The 20,437-nt window shown below is 41.7% G+C and overlaps 2 protein-coding genes across 4 annotated transcripts in view; one reads left to right on the top strand and one right to left on the bottom strand.

The window, feature by feature from the left end:
- Positions 1-14,416, bottom strand: part of chrng (cholinergic receptor, nicotinic, gamma) — a 31,591-nt gene extending 17,175 nt beyond the window's left edge. For 2 of the 3 annotated variants that reach the window (XM_061920177.1, XM_061920179.1), the window contains exons 1-6: positions 14,284-14,416; positions 6,162-6,298; positions 6,055-6,099; positions 5,868-5,992; positions 5,646-5,801; positions 820-917 (exon numbers count right to left, since the gene is read on the bottom strand). In XM_061920177.1, coding sequence (XP_061776161.1) covers positions 820-917; positions 5,646-5,801; positions 5,868-5,992; positions 6,055-6,099; positions 6,162-6,298; positions 14,284-14,341 — 619 coding nt within the window. In that variant the 5' untranslated portion in view covers positions 14,342-14,416. Of the gene's footprint in view, positions 1-819; positions 918-5,645; positions 5,802-5,867; positions 5,993-6,054; positions 6,100-6,161; positions 6,299-7,761; positions 7,901-14,283 lie in introns of those variants that run through there. The other variant, XM_061920178.1, reaches the window with a different exon arrangement.
- Positions 1-20,437, top strand: part of vwa5b2 (von Willebrand factor A domain containing 5B2) — a 129,406-nt gene that overhangs the window by 16,410 nt on the left and 92,559 nt on the right. The gene's annotated exons all lie outside the window — the stretch shown is intronic.

The raw sequence follows: 20,437 nt of genomic DNA, 5'->3' as shown, positions 1-20,437 counted from the left end.
TTTTGGATGTCACGCCAAACAATGTTCCACAACTGATCGCCGTCACGCTCTTCAGGGCAGACATGGAAGCAGATTTCCCCAAAACTTCTTTCATGATCTTCAGAAAATGTTGACTTGGATTGCACAGAATCCTTGAAATTGCCACAAATGCGCCAGCACTGAGAGGACTGGAATTGAAGCTAGTTTCTGGTGTTCTTGTCTCATAATGATAATGATTCCAAAAAAGTCCTGTTCCCCTTTAAAGTTTTCCATGCAGAAAACAGTGTGAAATGCATACAAAAAAATAATTAAATGATTAAATTTAAATTTTATATCGCTTTTACCTTTACTGAAGACGTTTGTTTGGGAAGACGGCGATGAGTGGAGCAGGAAGAGGGAAGGGAAGGTTTTCTTGAATCCAAAAGTGTTTCTCACCATCTTTATCAAAGTGTCGGTAATCGCAAATTTCTTTGGCCCGTGGGTGAGTTACTTTGCAGAGGTACTTGATAAAAATGAACGGACTGAGTCACCGACTGGGGATTCTTTGTTTGGGCACTGGAATGACTCACGGCGGAATAGACCACAGTAGTCCGTTAACTAACTGCGCATTGTTGGGCCGCACAATAACCGGGACGCTATACGAAAACCGGGGCAGAAATTGTGATGTACGAAACCAGAGATGGTGTCGTACATCAATAATTGTGATATTGCCCAAACAGTAAACAAAGCAGTACTTTCCCTCGTTGAAATGTTTCAGTCCTACTCTGTTCTGCTTTTTAGAAGCTGAAACTACTGCATGTGCTGTCGCTTCAAGTACTAAGTTGTCGTCACTCGTTGCACCTGTAAAAGCTTCAGGGTCAATATCGACCCACTCGAGCGTGCGGTTGTCCTCCTCTTTGAGAACCAGCTCAATCTCCCAGGCGCTGTAGGTCTGGGAGCTGCACACAAAGACAAGAGATACGGCCTGTCAGAGCAATGACAAAACAAACATTTATTTCCTTTCACCGGACAGCGTTGTGAAAAGAGGCGGTGAATGCAACTTTTGTCCCCGCTCTGGCCACGGCAAGCTCTATTGCAGCGCAAAGAAACGCTGACGTGGGAACACGCGGCAACTAGCCAAGATTCAAGACAGACTGGGAGGCTGTAATTCAACAGCGTCTAAGCCCCCTTATATTTGTGTGACCCCCATAAAGGTCTCCCTTTGTAAGTTGGAGTTGAGAGGAGTGATACGTCTCCTGTCTCTTCTTCATGGTTTGACACAGGTGACCATATTTTTAAATCACCTCAAACCAGCCTTTTTTACTAGACATTTCCTTAGAATAGAACCATCAATTTGTCCTTTACGATACATTCCTAAATTAAAAGTGTAAAAAAACCTTTAAAATATCAACCTAAAATCTAAAAAAATCGGGTACTATGGTATTTTACATGCCATATTTTCTGGAGCAAAGGCGTCCATTTTCTACCGCTTATTCCTTTTGGGGTCGCGGGGGGCGCTGGTGCCTATCTCAGCTACAAATGGGTGGAAGGCGGGGTACACCCTGGACAAGTCGCCACCGCCATCACAAAAGGCGCACCGGATTATAGGGCACATTAAAGGAGTAATATTTATTTTATTATTTTCTAAATGTAAAAGAGTTCCTTGTGGTCTACATAACATGTAATGGTGATCCTTTGGTCAAAATGTTGCATTGATGATGTTTTACTGATCATCATCAAGTCACTTCAGGATGCGGCATTTTGTGTGTGATCTTATTTATTTCGACAGCGTCTTCTCTCCGTCATTTTTGTTGTAGCGGTGTAGCGTGCAAGGACGGGAGTGGAAGAAGTGTCAAAAGATGGAGCTAACTCTTTTAATGACATTCAGACTTTAATTTAATCAATAACGGAGCAGCGTCTTCTCCTCCATGGCTCGCTATTGCAACAACAACACCGAAAATGTGTCCCGTGAAAAACCGTCCGACCGGAACTCTCTAACAATAAAAGTTCCTTGGGTGAATAATGTAAACTCAATTCACCGGTATGTTTTAGTGCTTTCATGGCGAGTTTACTGACGGATATATATACAAACCCCGTTTCCATATGAGTTGGGAAATTGTGTCAGATGTAAATATAAATGGAATACGATGATTTGCAAATCATTTTCAACCCATATTCAATTGAATGCACTACAAAGACAAGATATTTGATGTTCAAACTCATAAACTTTGTTTTTTTTTGCAAATAATAATTAACTTAGAATTTCATGGCTGCAACACGTGCCAAAGTATTTGGGAAAGGGCATGTTCACCACTGTGTTTCATCACCTTTTCTTTTAACAACACTCAATAAACCTTTGGGAACTAAGGATGCACATTTTTGAAGCTTTTCAGGTGGAATTCTTTACCGTTCTTGTTTTATGTACAGCTTAAGTTGTTCAACAGTCCGGGGTCTCCGTTGTGGTATTTTAGGCTTCATAATGCGCCACACATTTTCAATTGGAGACAGGTCTAGACTATAGGCAAGCCAGTCTAGTATCCGCACTCTTTTACTACGAAGCCACGCTGTTGTAACAAGTGACTTGGCATTGTCTTGCTGAAATAAGCAGGGGCGTCCATGATAACGTTGCTTGAATGGCAGCATATGTTGCTCCAAAACCTGTATGGACCTTTCAGCATTAATGGGGCCTTAACAGATGTGTAAGTTACCCATGCCTTGGGCACTAATGCACCCCCATACCATCACAGATGCTGGCTTTTCAACTTTGCACCTAGAACAGTCCTGATGGTTCTTTTCCTCTTTGGTCCGTTCACCGTTTCCAAAAAACAATTTGAAATTTGGACTTGTCAGACCACAGAACACTTTTCCACTTTGCATCAGTCCATCTTAGCTGAGCGAAGCCGGCGGCGTTTCTGGGTGTCGTTGATAAATGGCTTTGGCTTTGCATATCAGTTTTAACTTGCACTTACAGATTTAGCGACCAACTGTAGTTACTGACAGTGGTTTTCTGAAGTGTTCCTGAGCCCATGTGGTGATATCCCTTACACACTGATGTCGCTTTTTGATGCAGTACCGCCTGATGGAACGAAAGTCAGTTATATAATTGCTTACGTGCAGTGATTTCTCCAGATTTTCTGAACCTTTTGATGGTATTACAGACCATAGATGGTGAAATTCCTACATTTCTTGCAATAGCCCTTTGAGAAATGTTGTTCTTAAACTGTTTGACGATTTGCTCACACATTTGTTCACAAAGTGGTGACCGTTTCCCAATCCTTGTGTGTAAATGACTGAGCATTTCACGGAAAATGTTTTTATACTCAATCTTGGCACCCACCTGTTCCCAATTAGCATGCACAGCTGTGGGATGTTCCAAATAAGTGTTTGATGAGAATTCATCAACTTTATCAGTATTTATTGCCACCTTTCCCAACTTCTTTGTCACGTGTTGCTAGCATCAAATTCTAAAGTTAATGATTATTTGAAAAAAAAAAAAAAGTGTTTATCAGTTTGAACATCAAATATGTTGTCTTTGTAGCATATTCAACTGAATATGGGTTGAAAATTATTTGCAAATGATTGTATTCCGTTTATATTTACATCTAACACAATTTTCCAACTCATATGGAAACGGGGTTTGTAAGAACTTTACACTATTTTATATTGGAAATGGCAAAAGTGGACGATTAATGTCCCATAACTAGAAAATAGAGAAAAAGAAGAAGCTTATCAACTACAAAGGCGGACTCGTGCACATTTTCAGGACTTATGCAGATTCCAAATACAGATCAGCAGGTACCAGAAGGTAAGAAAAGTTTCTTTTGCATAATTTTGTGAGACAAAACGGCAGATAATCTCCTACCTTATACACACACCATAATAATACTCGTATGTTGAAGTAAAGTACAATCCATCATGTGGTGCGGCTTCACAGCTTACCAAAGTTGTGCTAAAACATTTTGATGGATTTTTGAGCGCGGTGTGTAATGCAAAGCGTCATGTAACATTTTGCAGTTCACACGTATCTCTTATGTGTGACTGTAATCTACTGGTCACACTTATCATTACATAATGTGCCAAATAAAATAGCTTCCAGAATTATGCCGTACATTAGGTGCACCGGGTTATAAGGTGTGCTGTCGAGTTTTGAGAAGATAAAAAGGATTTAAGTGCGCCTTATAGTCCGAAAAATACAGTACTTGAATGATGGAATGGATTAAGAAAAGAAACGAAACAAAGTACAAATATGATCCAGTTTAATAAACTGTTCAAACTCGAAGTGTTTGCAAAATATTAGGAAATCATACTGATTTTTTTTATGTGAATTAAAGCTTATTCAGGTAATATTGGAGAACTTTATTATGTATAATTTATGGATTAAAGTTGTGTACAGAGTGAGAACAGGAAGTTAATAACAGTGTTAGCAATTGCTATGGAATGGAAATGCAGTAGGATAAAATAAGCTCTGCTTCTTCCTACTCCTTTTCGGACAAGTTGGAATGAGAGACTGGAGATTGTGACGTATCATGTTGTAACTGTGACGTATCATGTTGTAACTGTGACGTACAGTATCATGTTGTAGCTGTGTCGTATCATGTTGTAGCTGTGACGTATCATGTTGTAACTGTGACGTCTCATGTTGTAAATGTGACGTCTCATTTTGTAACTGACGTCTCATGTTGTAACTGTGATGTATCATGGTGTAACTGTGACATCTCTTGTGGTAACTGTGACGTCTCATGTTGTAACTGTTACTTATCATGTTGTAACAGTGACGTATCATGTTATAACGGTGACGTATCATGTGATAACGGTGACGTATCATACTGTTACGGTGACGTATCATGTTGTAACAGTGACATATCATGTTGTAACGGTGACGTCTCATGTTGTAACGGTGACGTCCCATGTTGTAACGGTGACGTCTCATGTTGTAACTGCGACGTCTCATGTTGTAACTGCGACGTCTCACGTCGTAACTGCGACGTCTCACGTTGTAACTGCGACGTCTCACGTTGTAACTGTGACGTCTCACGTTGTAACTGTGACGTATATTGTTGTAACGGTGATGTATCATGTTGTAACGGCGACGCATCATGTTGTAACGGCGACGTATCATGTTGTAACGGCGACGTCTCAAGTTGTAACTGCGACGTCTCATGTTGTAACTGCGACGTCTCATGTTGTAACGGTGATGTTTTATGTTGTAACGGTGATGCATCATATTGTAACAGTGATGTATCACATTGTAACGGTGACGTATCATATTGTAACGGTGACGTATCATATTGTAACGGTGACGTATCATGTTGTAACGGTGACGTATCATGTCGTAACGGTGACGTACCCTGTCGTAACGGTGACGTCTCATGTCGTAACGGGGACGTCTCATGTTGTAACGGTGATGTCTCATGTTGTAACGGTGATGTTTCATGTTGTAACGGTGACGTCTCATGTTGTAACGGTGACGTCTCATGTCGTAACGGTGACGTCTCATGTCGTAACGGTGACGTATCATGTTGTAACTGCGACCTATCATGTTGTAACTGCGACGTATCATGTTGTAACTGCGACGTATCATGTTGTAACTGTGTGCATGTTCGAAATGAACTTGAACAGACAGCACCAGTTTGGGGTATTCGTCACGCAGTAGGTCACCAATGTGGTTTGTGACCCGGCCCACTCACCGGAACACCATGGTGCAGTTCTGCCAGTCGAAGGGGAAATAGTTGACTCTGATGGCACAAGCGCTGCGGTAGATGGCGGGTGGCCGCCATTCCACGCAGCCATTCGGAGACACCAGAGCGTTGCAGTAGAGCGCCACTTCAAACTGTCCGTCCACACTGCACACACGTTGCAACATCAACCATCAATCAACTTGATCAGCGATATGAGCGTGAACATCCCACTTGTTCTCCAAGATGACATCAGGCAGCCAGATGCTCTTTGAGGGCACGCGGAGCTCAGAAGTCAAGTTCTTGTACCGCGCTGACCTGGGTGGTTGGTCCCACCTCAGTCTGTAGTCGCACCATTTCTGCAGGCGGGAACATCTTGGTGTGAAAACTGCAGCGTCACGTTCAATATCAGACGGATTACCAGTTGGATCCAAACACTCGTCGTCAGAGCTTCCTCTTTTTCATTCTGAGAGGAGATGTTCATTCAGTATGAGTCACTATCACCGTGGGAGAAAGTTACAAGCTCACCAGGGAGATGAGGTTGGTCAGCGTCATCTTGATGTACACCAGAGTCACATCCCCACTCTTCTCCATGGGACGCACGTTCTTGTTGTAGCCCTTCATCAGCTCTTTGAAGAGTTCCCCCTCCAGGTTGACTGCAGAGGCTGCAGGGAGGGGAAGTAGAGGACATTTTAAAAAGAGCCTCCGCTGATACATGGATGTTTTTAGCAGGAAGAGAGTCAAAATGTTGTAATTGCGGCGGTTGGTACTTAATGGTATCCTCTGCCACAACTGCACGCAGGTGAGTGCAATCTATTGTATTTTTCGGACTATAAGGCGCACTTAAAATCGTTTCATTTTCTCAAAACTCGATAGTCTCCTTATAACCCGGTGCCCCTAATGTACGGAATAATTCTGGTTGTGCTTACCAACCTCAATGCTATTCTATTTGGTACATGGTGAAATGATGAGTGTGACCAGTGTGATACATCACAGCTACAACATGATACGTCACAGTTACAGCATGATTCGTCACAGCTACAACAAGATACGTCACAGCTACAACAGGATACGTCACAGTAACAGCATGATACATCACAGTTACAAAATGATACGTCACAGTTACAACATGATACGTCACAGTTACAACATGATACGTCACAGTTACAGCATGATACGTCACAGTTACAACATGATACCTCACAGCTACAACATGATACGTCACAGTTACAACATGATACGTCACAGCTACAACAGGATACGTCACAGTAACAGCATGATACATCACAGTTACAACATGATACGTCACAGTTACAACATGATACGTCACAGTTACAACATGATATGTCACAGTTACAACATGATACGTCACAGTTACAGCATGATACGTCACAATTACAACATGATACCTCACAGCTACAACATGATACGTCACAGTTACAACATGATACGTCACAGTTACGACATGATACGTCACAGCTACGACATGATACATCACAGTTACAACATAATACGTCACAATTACATGATACGTCACAATTACAACATGATACATCAGTTACAACATGATACATCAGTTACAACATGATACATCACAGTTACAACCGGATACGTCACAATCTCCAGTCTCTCATTGCAACTTGTCCAAAAAGGAGTAGGAAGAAGCTGATCTTATTGAATCCTACTCCTTTTCTATTTCATAGTAATTGCTAACACTGTTATTAACTTCCTGTTCTCAGTTTGTACACAACTTAAATCCATATATAATACATAATAAAGTTCTCCATAATTACTTAAATAAGTTTTAGTTTACTTAACCATATGAATAAGATTATCTCATACTTTGTAAACACTTTGAGTTTGAACAGTTTCTTAAACTGGATTTGTGCTTTGTTTGGCTTCTTTGCTTAATTCCTTCCATCATTCAAGTACCGTATTTTTCCGACTATTAAGTGTTATGTTCAAAGAAGGGAAAGAGGCGACAACCAGGACAGAACTGCGGTTTTTCAAGGTTTATTTGAAACCTTTGATGAATACATGACATGTGTATGCTACGCCAAGTGAATGAGTGTGACTATGTGTAATTTTAATAATGTAATGTAAAGGGAATGCCAGACGTGATGCTTACGGTAAGGTTAGCGACGTCCTGGTAAAGGTTCCTCGGGTCTGCTGGTCTTTATGCCGCTCCCTTTCATCAAGTCCAGGTGTGTTGATTATTGTTTGAGTACAGGTTTGTTGCTGCGTGGGCGTGCTGCGCTCAGCACTAGCGGGGACATGTCTGAGCGCACTGTTAACAGAGGCGCGTCCTGGCGCGTCCTGGCGCGCTGTCAGCAGAGGCGGCCGCAGCCTTAGCTGCCGAGGAAACGCGGGTTCGACTCCGCGTCATGGCAATAAGGCACACTTAAAATCCTTTCGTTTTCTCAGAATTGACAGTGTGTCCAATAACCCGGTGCGCCTAATGTACGGAATAATTTTGGTTGTGCTTACAGACCTCAAAGCTATTTAATTTGGTACATGGTGAAATAAGTGTGACCAGTAGATGGCAGTCACACATAAGAGATATGTGTAGACTGCAATGTGACTCAAGTAAACAACACCAACAATTTATATGTTCCATTGAAAACATAGAACATTACACTGGGCGTTCCAAAATCTATTAAAATGTTTTAGTATGACTTTGGTAAGCTATAAAGCCGCACCGCTTGATGGATTGTACTGTGCTTCAACATAGGAGTATTATTATGGTGTGTGTGTATAAGGTAAGATGTTATCTGGCGATTTGTTTTGCAATAGTATGCAAAAGCAACTTTTCTTACCTACTGGTACCCACTGTTGTCCTGAACATTTGCGCACATCCGCCTTTGTAGTCAGTGAACCTTATAATCCGGTGTGCCCTATGGTCCGGAAAATATGGTACCTTTTAATATGCTCTTGATTTACCGTTTGGTGGCTTTGAAAGAGAATGTTTTGTCACAACAGACGCTATAGTTTTGCATCTGGGGAAAAAAGAATCATCAGAGTTTTTAGTCTTTGAGATTAAAGACTAAACATCTAAAAAAGGATGTGTGCGTGCTTTTCATATTTATTATCATTATTGTTATTCATTTCAGTGAGGTACAACACACTTTTCACTACTCCATCATTTACTGCACATTTCTGTTGCCATGCTGCTACCTGTGGTGTTTTGCTATCAAACATGCAGCAAACATGTGACACTTTTTATGGTCTTTTTAGAAGATGTCCGGTGCATCTGTAATAAGGTTGTCTCGATACCAATATTTTGGTACCGGTACCAAAATGTATTTTGATACTTTTCTAAATAAAGGGGACCACAAAAAAAAAAATCATTATTGGCTTTATTTTAACAAAAAAAATCTTTGGGTACATTAAACATATGTTTATTATTGCAATTTAGTCCTTAAATAAAATAGAGAACATACTAGACAACTTGTCTTTTACTAGTAAGTAAACAAACAAAGGCTCCTAATTAGTCTGCTGACATATTGTGTCATTTATCATTCTATTATTTCGTCGACATTATAAAGGACAAGCTGTAAACATTGATTATTAATCTACTTGTTCATTTACTGTTATTACCTGCTTATTTTCTCTTTCAACACGTTCTATCTACACTTCTGTTAAAATGTAATAATCACTTATTCTTCTGTTGTTTGATACTTTACATTAGTTTTGGATGATACCACAAATTTAGGTATCAATCCGAGACCAAGTATCTGCAGCAGACCTGGGCAAATTAAGGCCCAGGGGCCACATGCTGCCTGTTGAGCTTTTCAATCAGGCCCGTAATGACCGTAAGTCTTCAACAATACAAAGTATTTCAAAGATTTGGAATCTGCGTTTATGTATGCTGTACCAGTTACTATGGTAATTTAACTAGTTACTATGGTAATGTAATTAGTTACTATGGTAATCTACGTCACAGCAGCTCAGACGAGGCACCAAGCAGTGTGGGCGGAAAGCGCTTCCACAGACGCGGAAGGAGATTTTCACAACAAAGTTCTAAAGCTTAGTGATGTATAGAATAGAATAGAAAATAGAAAGTACTTTATTCCTTACTTCCTCCCACCTCCAAAGACATGCACCTGGGGATAGGTTAATTGGCAACACTAAATTGGCCCTAGTGTGTGAATGTGAGTGTGAATGTTGTCTGTCTATCTGTGTTGGCCCTGTGATGAGGTGGCGACTTGTCCAGGGTGTACCCCGCTATCCGCCCGATTGTAGCTGAGATAGGCGCCAGCGCCCCTCACGACCCCCAAAAAGGGAATAAGCGGTAGAAAATGTATGGATGGATGAACTACTTTATTGATCCCTGGGGGGATTTTCAGCAAATATTAGATATATTAGATTATAAGTGTGCTTATTTTGTACCCTTTGTGTTCATATTTCACTGTTTGTTGCATTTTAGTAGCATTTCACTTGATTGTAAAATATGTTGATTGAAAGGGGGTGTGACATTCATATTTTGTCAATATTCTGTTTTTTTATCGTTCCTAGAAAAATTTAAAATTAGATTACGTTTTTTAAGGCGGTTTGTCATAACGTTTTTATCATTCAATCGGACATTATTGTGAGGTTTTATAATAGTGTTCTTAAAAATAGATATACCGGCCCCCAGACACATTTTTTTCTCTAAATGTGCCCCCCCGAGTCAAAATAATTGCCCAGGCCTGATCTACAGAATTATACATTGGTCATATTCAAGGTCCTCATGTGGACAGGGACAAATTTACTGTGTTTATAAACATAATATAATTTTTTTTTAAAACAAAAAAGATTTTGTAAATGCTGAAAAAAATATTGATGTAATCATGTAAGTATCGACTCGATATGCTCTTGTACTTGGTATCATTACAGTGGATGTCAGGTGTAGATCCACCAATGGCATTTGTTTACATTGTGATGCCGGTGAGTTATTGTATCCTCCTACATTGTGTAGTGAAGCATGTTTAGCTATTTCTCGTTCTGCAGTGATAATGCTACTTGTAAGAAACTCACTTTATTTGTCACCATGGAGGCGAGGAATAGTGATTTAGAAGTAGCTAAAACACTGCAGCTGAATGTTAGCCGCCAACTAGCTAGCCATGTTTTAAAGCACCTCTTCCTGAGGGAGTTTCAGTTTTGCAACTTCACCTTTATCTTTAGTTTTTAAGCCAAAATGTGTCTGTTCTCTCTTTTCTGTCTACACACTGTCTGCTTGTAAGTATTCTGTGATTGTGTGCTGCCGAACATGCTCAACTGCTCGTAAAACCAGCAATGTGACGATGTAACGAGGACGTGCAGTCATGCCCATTAAAAAAAAAAAAGGGGGCGTGGACCACTACTTTTCAGAGGCTGTATAGTACCGAATATGATTAATTAGTATCGCAGTACTATACTAGTACCGGTAACCCTAATCTGTAATGAAATTCACTTTTTTTTTTAGCTCTGCAGATGCTTTTATGGAAGAGAGGCTGCAATCAATGTGCTCAAGATGCAAAAAATGCATACTTCAAGGAGGGTCTATATATATATATATATATATATATATATGTTCATATTATTTATTCTAAATGAAAAAAAAACGAATGCCATTTGATAAAAAACAGATACCAAAATGCATCAATTGAATTTGTTTTAATCAGACCCTTAAGTCGCCCGCATGCAACTATAAAATTATAAAAGGATGTTGCTGTATAGACAGTACGTGTATATTTTATTTCTGACGGACAGAGGAAATAAGTTGACAAACACATTCTCTGTTCCTCGTCTGTCTTTGCAGCGCGAGAACTGATCTCACAACTATGTGTGTAACACTTGCAGTTTGCACATACATTTCAGAGGGGCTAAATAAAATGCTAAATAGTGCTTGGAAATCGGTGATGGATGGTAATACAATTAAAATTAAAAATTATTGTTAAAAGGTGCATTCACTAAAAGCCTTACTAAAAAGATAAGTTTTCAAATGTTTCTTAAAAGTGTCACCACAGTGAAGATTACAGAGGGACTGGTGAAAGTTGTTCCAGAGTCTGGAAGCTCTAGTCTGGAATGCCAGGGTTTTAAAGGGATTGTTTAGGATTTTTAGAAGACCCTGGCCTGAAGACCCTGAAGAGTGGGGGCATAACAAGTCAGTGATGTACTGAGGGGTACCGGTCTAAAGTCTGGCAGCTGCATTTTGTACCGTCTGAAGTCTCTTTAGTGTTGACTTGTTGAAAAGAGTGAAGCGAGAATTACAATAGTCAATACCAGATGAAATGAACATGTGAATGATCATTTCCAGATCCAATTTCGACAGCAAATTTTCTCACTTTAGAAATATTTCTGAGGTGATAGAAACAGTTTTTGGTCAACAGTGACCCTCCAAAGACTTGGACTGATCAAACAGAAGCCCAACGTTTCTGAAGCTGCTTTGAACAGATGCACCCAGAGTACCAAGGAAGTTCTTGACCAGGGGGATCTTTTTATCGGGAACAATTATCAGAGTTTCCCTTTTGTTAGAATTTATCCGGAGGGAAATTTGAGGACAACCAGTTTTTGATACAGGACATGCATTCCCAGAACTCAGATAAAAAGTGAAATTCTGAATCATTGAAGGATCATGACAGTTGAATATCATCTGCAAAAAAATGATAATAAACTTTTTAAAACTACTGTTTAAAACTAATGAAAACACATCAAGCGGGATCAGATACAACAAAAATAAAACAGGGCCCAGAACAGAACCCTGGGCCACACCACAGGACGGGTTGGACACATTGGACATTTCATCCTCAAAACCAACATTAAAAGTTTTTCAATTGACATAAGAAGTAAACCACTGAGGAACTGCACCAGAACACCCCATTTCAGATTTGACACAATCTATCAGTATCCTGTGTTCCACAGTATCAAGGGCGGATCTTGTAAAACTAAAACTGTGTCATGACTCGTGTCAGCGGCCGTCATCGCATCACTGGAAGCTTTCAAAAGAGCAGTTTCGGTTGAGTGAAATAAACTAAAGCCAGAATGGTATTTATCATAAACATCGTGCTGTAGATCACATGTAAAAACAGACAGCCACTATGTTGTGAAAATTATTATGCATATATATATATATATATATTCAATATTATCCATCCATCCATCCATCATCTTCCGCTTATCCGAGGTCGGGTCGCGGGGGCAACAGCCTAAGCAGGGAAACCCAGACTTCCCTCTCCCCAGCCACTTCGTCTAGCTCTTCCCGGGGGATCCCGAGGCGTTCCCAGGCCAGCCGGGAGACATAGTCTTTATACAACATAAATCCGAGCAACTTCTACTTCAACCTTTTTCCCAGGCTGATTATCCCAACTGCACAGTAGAACACACTATTTATCAACACATCATTAATACAAAACCCAAAACCAGTGAAGTTGTCACGTTGTGTATATGGTAAATAAAAACTTAAAACAATGATTTGGAAAAACCTTTTCGACTTATGTTCAATTGAATAGACTGCAAAGACAAGATACTTAACATTCGAACTGAGAAACTTTGTTAATTTTTGCAAATATTAGCTCATTTGGAATTTGATGCCTGCAACATGTTTAAAAAAAACCTGGCACAAGTGGCAAAAAAGACTGACAAAGTTAAGGAATGCTCATCCAACACTTATTTGGAACATACCACAGGTGAACAGGCTAATTAGGAACAGGTTGGTGCCATGATTGGGTAAAAAAGCAGCTTCCATGAAATGCTCAGTCATTCACAAACAAGGATGGGGCGAGAGTCACCACTTTGTGAACAAATGCATGAGCAAATTGTCCAACAGTTTAAGAACAACATTTCTCAACTAGCTGTTGCAAGGAATTTAGGGATTTCAACATCTACGTTTCGTAATATCATCAAAAGGTTCAGAGATTCTGGAAAAATCTCTGCACATAAGCTATGATATTACGGACCTTCGATCCCTCAGGCGGTATTGCATCAAATAAGCGACAGTGTGTAAACGATATCACCGCAAGAGCTCAGGAACACTTAAAAAAAACACCATCAGTAACTACATTTGGTCGCGCCATCTGTAAGTGCAAGTTAAAACTTTACTATGCAAAGCCAAAGCCATTTTTCAGCAACGCCTGTAGTCCACACCTGTCACCCGTTTGAAAATGTGCGACACATTATGAAGCGTAAAATACAACAACGGAGACCCCGGATTGTTGAACAACTTAAGCTATACATCAAGCAAGAATGGGAAATAATTTCACTTCAAAAATGTGTCTCCTCAGTTCCCAATCATTTACAGAGTGTTGTTAAAAGGAAAGACCATGTAACACAGTGGTAAAAATGCTCCTGTAACAACCTTTTTGCAATGTGTTGCTGCTATTAATTTCTAAATTAATGATTATTTGTCAAACAAATGCAGTTTCTCAGTTGGGACATTGAATATCTTGTGTTTGCAGTCTATTCAATTGAATATAAGTTGAAAAGGATTTGCAAATCATCGTATTCTGTTTTTATTTACCATTTACACAACGTGCCAACTTCACTGGTTTTGTACTTAAACCTTTTTCCAAGGGTAATTGTCTCAACTGTACAGTAAAACACACTGTACTTATTATGAACACATCATAAATATAATACAGGTGACGCACAAAAGTGATGGAATTCAACACGCGCACACAGTGAACACACTTACCTGTTGCAGAAATCAAAAGTAGCCTAATGAAGGGTGGCACGGACAATCTAGAATCCATCAGTGTGTGTGAGTGTGTTTGTGTTTGTGTATGCTGCACTGCATGGCACAATGATCACACACACACACATGGGCACTACTTAATAGAGCTACTGGCATCGTGTGTGCGTGTGCGTGTGCGTGTGCATGTGCGTGTGTGTGTGCGTGTGCGTGTGCGTGTGCGTGTGCGTGTGTGTGTGTGTGTGTGTGTGTGTGTGTGTCTGTGTGTTTCCCAGCATAAGTCAGTGTATTTCCAGTGCCACATAGCCAGCTGTCACAACACACATATTGTATTGTCACACACTCAAATACAGCACCCTGTTGTCGGTCAGACCTTTACATTCTAGAAATAAAATGAGTGATGGACACATTTAGAAAGGAAGGCAGCATACAGGGAACAACAGAAAAAGAAAAGACTACGCCACACAAGACCCCCTCCAAAGGAAAAACTGAACAGGTGATAAGTCCAACTCATTTGCAGGTGATTGAAGGCTAGACAGTCTTCGTAGAGGCTGACTTGTGTTGCTGGCACATTTTAGGCTTGCTGTGAGTTTGTGCATCGCAAAAATACTTTCCACACATCCTCCCAAATTGAGGAGGGAATGTAGCTGAAGTGTCGGGAGTGTAAGGGGCAGCTGCCACACACAACCTTATTTAAAGACTTAAGTGAGATGAGCACAAAGCCGCTTGGCCATATTTTTTTTTTGGGCCACCCATGGAATTGCAACACACACTTTCAAACACAGGGGGCCCGATCTACTAAACCAAGGGTGTCAATCTGGTTTAATCCAACCCGGAAGATGAGTTTGCTCAGTATAAAAATGAGCTGCATTTTTTTTTTTTATGAAAGAAACTGCTGTTATAAATGTGTCCACTCGATGTCGCAGTAGCAATTCAAGTGTAACCCACGTCACACATGACACTGTTTAAAGGCCTACTGAAATGAGATTTTCTTATTCAAACGGGGATAGCAGGTCCATTCTATGTGTCATACTTGATCATTTCGCGATATTGCCATATTTTTGCTGAAAGGATTTAGTAGAGAACATCCACGATAAAGTTCGCAACTTTTGGTGCTGATAAAAAAGCCTTGCCTTTACCGGAAGTAGCAGACGAAGACGTCACAAGGGTGAGGGCTCCTCACATCCTCACATTGTTTATAATGAGAGCCTCTAGCAGCAAGAGCTATTCGGACCGATAAAAAAAAGACAATTCCCCCATTAATTTGAGCAAGGGATGAAAGATTCGTGGATGATGATATTGATAGCAAAGGACTAGAAAAAAAAAAAAGTAAAAAAAAAAGGCGATTGCATTGGGACGGATTTAGATGTTTTTTGACACATTTACCAGGATAATTCTGGGAAATCCCTTATCTCTCTATTGTGTTGATAGTGTTTTAGTGGGATTAAATAGTACCTGATAGTCGGACGGGTGGGTCCACGGGTGTCTTGAGGCCAGTCTCTGAGGGAAGTCGACGTCAGCTGCATGGACGGCGCAAGCCCAGCTGATCTCCGGTAAGAGGCGACTTTTTATCGCAATTTTCTCACCGAAACCTGCCGGTTGACAAGTGGTCGGGAACCATGTTCGCTTGACCGCTCTGATCCATAGTAAAGCTTCACCTCCGGGAATTTAAAACAAGGAAACACTGTGTGTTTGTGTGGCTAAAGGCTAAAGCTTCCCAACTCCATCTTTCTACTTTGACTTCTCCATTATTTATTGAACAAATTGCAAAATATTCAGCAACACAGATGTCCAGAATACTGTGTAATTGCGCGATGAAAAGAGATGACTTTTAGCCGCAAATGGTGCTGCGCTAATATGTCCTGACAGTCCGTGACGTCACGCGCACGCGTCATCATTCCGCGACGTTTTCAACAAGAAACTCCGCGGAAATTTAAAATTACAATTTAGTAATAAATACTGATAAAGTTGAGGAATGCTCATCAAACACTTATTTGGAACATCTCACGGGTGTTCAGGCTAATTGGAAACAGGTGGGTGCCATGATTGGGTATAAAAGCAGCTTCCATGAAATGCTAAGTAATTCACAAACAAGGAGGAGGTGAGGGTCACCAATTTGTAAGCAAATTGTCGAACAGTTTTAGAACAACATTTCTCAACGAGCTATTACAAAGAATTTAGGGATTTTACCATCTACGGTTGGTAAAATCATCAAAAAGTTCAGAGAATCTGGAGAAATCCCTGCACGTAAGCGATTATATTATGGACCTATGATCCCTCAGGCGGTACTGCATCAAAAACCGACATCTGTTTGTAAAGGATATCACCACTGTCAGTAACTACAGTTTGTCGCTACATCTGTTAATGCAAGTTAAAACTCTACTATGCAAAGCGAAAGCCATTTATCAACAACCCCCAGAAACGCTGCCGGCTTTGCTGGGCCTGAGCTCATCTAAGACGGACTGATGCAAAGTGGAAAAGTGGTCTGACTAGTCCACATTTAGTATAACAAAGAGGAAAATACCCATGCGGATTTTTATAGGCGCAAAGTTCAAAAGCCAGCATCTGTGATGTAAGGGGGTGCATTAGTGCCCAAGGCATGGGTAACTTACACATCTGTGAAGGCACCATTAATGCTGAATAGTCCATACAGGTTTTGGAGCAACATATGTTCTCATCCAAGCAACGTTATCATGGACGCCCCTGCTTATTTCAGAAAAACAATGCCAAGCCACGTGTTGCAACAGCGTGGCTTCGTAGTAAAAGAATGCGGGTACTTTCCTGGCTCGCCTGCAGTCCAGACATGTTTCCCATCGAAAATGTGTGGCGCATTATGAAGCGTAAAATACAACAAGAAGATCCTGGACTGTTGAATAACTTAAGCTGTACATCAAGCAAGAATGGTAAAGAATTCTACTTTCAAAGTTTCAACAATTAGTTTCCTCAGTTCCCAAACGTTTATTGAGTGTTGTTAAAAGAAAATGTGATGTAACACAGTGGTGAACATGCTCTTTCCCAACTACTTTGGCACGTGTTGCAGCCATGAAATTCTAAGGTAATTATTATTTGCAAAAAAAAAAAAAAAAAGTTTAAGAGTTTGAACTGAATATGGGTTGAAAGGGAATTGCAAATCGTTGTATTCCGTTTATATTTACATCTTATATGGAAACAGGGTTTGTAATATGGTTTCTGTAGGAGGACAAAAATGACACAATTAACCTCCCTAATTGTTATAAAACACACTGTTTATATTAAACATGCTTCACTGATTTGAATATTTGGCGAGCGCCGTTTTGTCCTACAAATTTTGGCGTTCTTTGAACTCACCCTAGTTTGTTTACATGTATAACTTACTCCGACTTTCTAAGACTAGTTGTATGCCACTTCTTTTTCCGTCTCATTTTGTCCACTAAATTTTTTAACGTTGTGCATGAATGCCCAAAGGTGAGTTTTGTCGATTTTATAGACTTATGTGGATGCTAATCAGACATATTTGGTCACTGCATGACTGTAAGCCAATCGATGCTAACATGCTATTTAGGCTCGCTGTATGTACATATTGCATCATTGTGCCTCATTTGTAGCTATATTTGAGCTCATTTAGTTTCCTTTAAGTCCTCTTGATTAAATTTATATCTCATGACACACTATAGTATGGCTTTTAATTTTTTGCGGCTCGAAACGGATTTGTTTTTGTATTTTTGAACCAATATGGCTCTTTCAACATTTTGGGTTGCCGACCCCTGATGTAGAGGAAGGAGAAACATGGGCATGTCTGGATGACTCGCCTTCATCTTTCCAGTGTTTACCTGCGAGTAGAAACAGGTTGTTGGCTGTGGCGCGTTCTTTCCGACGTCACTTCCTGTGTGGGGTGCGGTCTTCTTCTCCGAACTCAGTTTGTAAACGATCAATACAGAGCTAAGAGCCGGAGATTCAAGAAATACACGGCACACTTACCCAGGTAAAAAAAATTCCGAGGAGGGAATCTTAAATGCTTAGGTTAAATAATTATTTGTTTAAGGGGTTATCCGGCTTATTGTAGACAAAGCCTAAAGGTAATGTGTAAGATGACTTTAAGCGCTCTCTGGATTGGCTGCCGTCTCTCCAATCAGCGCAGTTGCAAGCAATCAGCTGCTCCTGTTGTGGCTGGCAGCAGACTAATGCTGTAGCGACACATAATACCTTCTTTAATTGTAAATTACCCACTTAATGGATAAAATTACGAAACGTTAAAAGGCAAAGATTTAATTCAACGTGACCATCATCTTTGCAATTAGAGTTCCGTGCAGCGCTTGCAAATGGTTGACAGCACGATGCGCACCATGAACTCCATTGTAAAAATGTGTGTTTCTACATTTGTTGTTTGTTTTATTTTGTTTTATGCTTAAATCTACTATATTCCCATTGGTAAAAAGCCTACTGAAATTAGATTTTCTTATTCAAACGGGGATAGCAGGTCTTTTCTATGCGTCATACTTGATCATTTCGTGATATTGCCATATTTTTGCTGAAAGGATTTAGTAGAGAACATTGACGATAAACTCCTCTCTGAGCTGCCACCTTGTCGTGGTAGAGGAGTTTGCGTGTCCCAATGATCCTAGGAGCTATGTTGTCCGGGGGCTTTATGCCCCCTGGTAGGGTCTCCCAAGGCAAACAGGTTTTAGGTGAGGGATCAGACAAAGAGCAGCTCGAAGACCTCTATGAAAAAGACAAAACATGGACCCTGATTTCCCTCGCCCGGACGCGGGTCACCGGGGCCCCCTTCTGGAGCCAGGCCCGGAGGTGGGGCACGATGGCGAGCGCCTGGTGGCCGGGCCTGTTCCCATGGGGTCCGGCCGGGCACGGCCCGAAGAGGCAACGTGGGTCACCCCTCCAATGGGCTCACCACCCACAGCAGGGGCCATAGAGGTCGGGTGCAATGTGAGCTGGGTGGCAGCCGAAGGCAGGGCACTTGGCGGTCCAATCCTCGGCTACAGAAGCTAGCTCTTGGGACGTGGAACGTCACCTCACTGGGGGGGAAAGAGCCTGAGCTAGTACGCGAAGTGGAGAAGTTCCGGCTGGATATAGTCGGACTCACTTCGACGCACAGCAAGGGCTCTGGAACCACTTCTCTCGAGAGGGACTGGACCCTCTTCCACTCTGGCGTTGCCGACAGTGAGAGGCGACGGGCTGGGGTGGCAATTCTGGTTGCCCCCCGGCTTAAAGCCTGCACGTTGGAGTTCAACCCAGTGGACGAAAGGGTAGCCTCCCTCCGCCTTCGGGTGGGGGAACGGGTCCTGACTGTTGTTTGTGCTTACGCACCAAACAGCAGTTCAGAGTACCCACCCTTTTTGGGTACACTCAAGGGAGTACTGGAAAGTGCCCCCCCGGGTGATTCCCTTGTCCTACTGGGGGACTTCAACGCTCATGTTGGCAACGACAGTGAAACCTGGAGAGGCGTGATCGGGAAGAATGGCCGCCCGGATCTGAACCCGAGTGGTGTTTTGTTATAGGACTTTTGTGCTCGTCACAGTTTGTCCATTACAAACACCATGTTCAAACATAAGGGTGTCCATATGTGCACTTGGCACCAGGACACCCAGGCCGCAGTTCCATGATCGACTTTGTAGTTGTGTCATCTGATTTGCGGCCTTATGTTTTGGACACTACGGGTGAAGAGAGGGGCGGAGCTTTCTACCGATCATCACCTGGTGGTGAGTTGGCTGCGATGGTGGGGGAGGATGCCGGACGGACCTGGCAGGCCCAAACGTATATTGAGGGTCTGCTGGGAATGTCTGGCAGAGTCTCCTGTCAGAGAAAGTTTCAATTCCCACCTCCGGAAGAACTTCGAACATGTCACGAGGGAGGTGCTGGACATTGAGTCCGAGTGGAGCATGTTCCGCACCTCTATTGTCGAGGCGGCTGATCGGAGCTGTGGCCGCAAGGTAGTTGGTGCCTGTCGAGGCGGCAATCCTAAAACCCCTTGGTGGACACCAGCGGTGAGGGATGCCGTCAAGCTGAAGAAGGAGTCCTATCGGGTCCTTTTGGCTCATAGGACTCCGGAGGCAGTGGACAGGTACCGACAGGCCAAGCGGTGTGCGGCTTCAGCGGTCGCTGAGGCAAAAACTCGGACATGGGAGGAGTTCGGGGAAGCCATGGAAAACGACTTCCGGACGGC

The sequence above is a fragment of the Nerophis ophidion genome, linkage group LG14 (genome assembly GCF_033978795.1).
Source record: "Nerophis ophidion isolate RoL-2023_Sa linkage group LG14, RoL_Noph_v1.0, whole genome shotgun sequence".
Taxonomy (NCBI): domain Eukaryota; kingdom Metazoa; phylum Chordata; class Actinopteri; order Syngnathiformes; family Syngnathidae; genus Nerophis; species Nerophis ophidion.
This window is presented reverse-complemented; position numbering and strand designations above follow the sequence as displayed.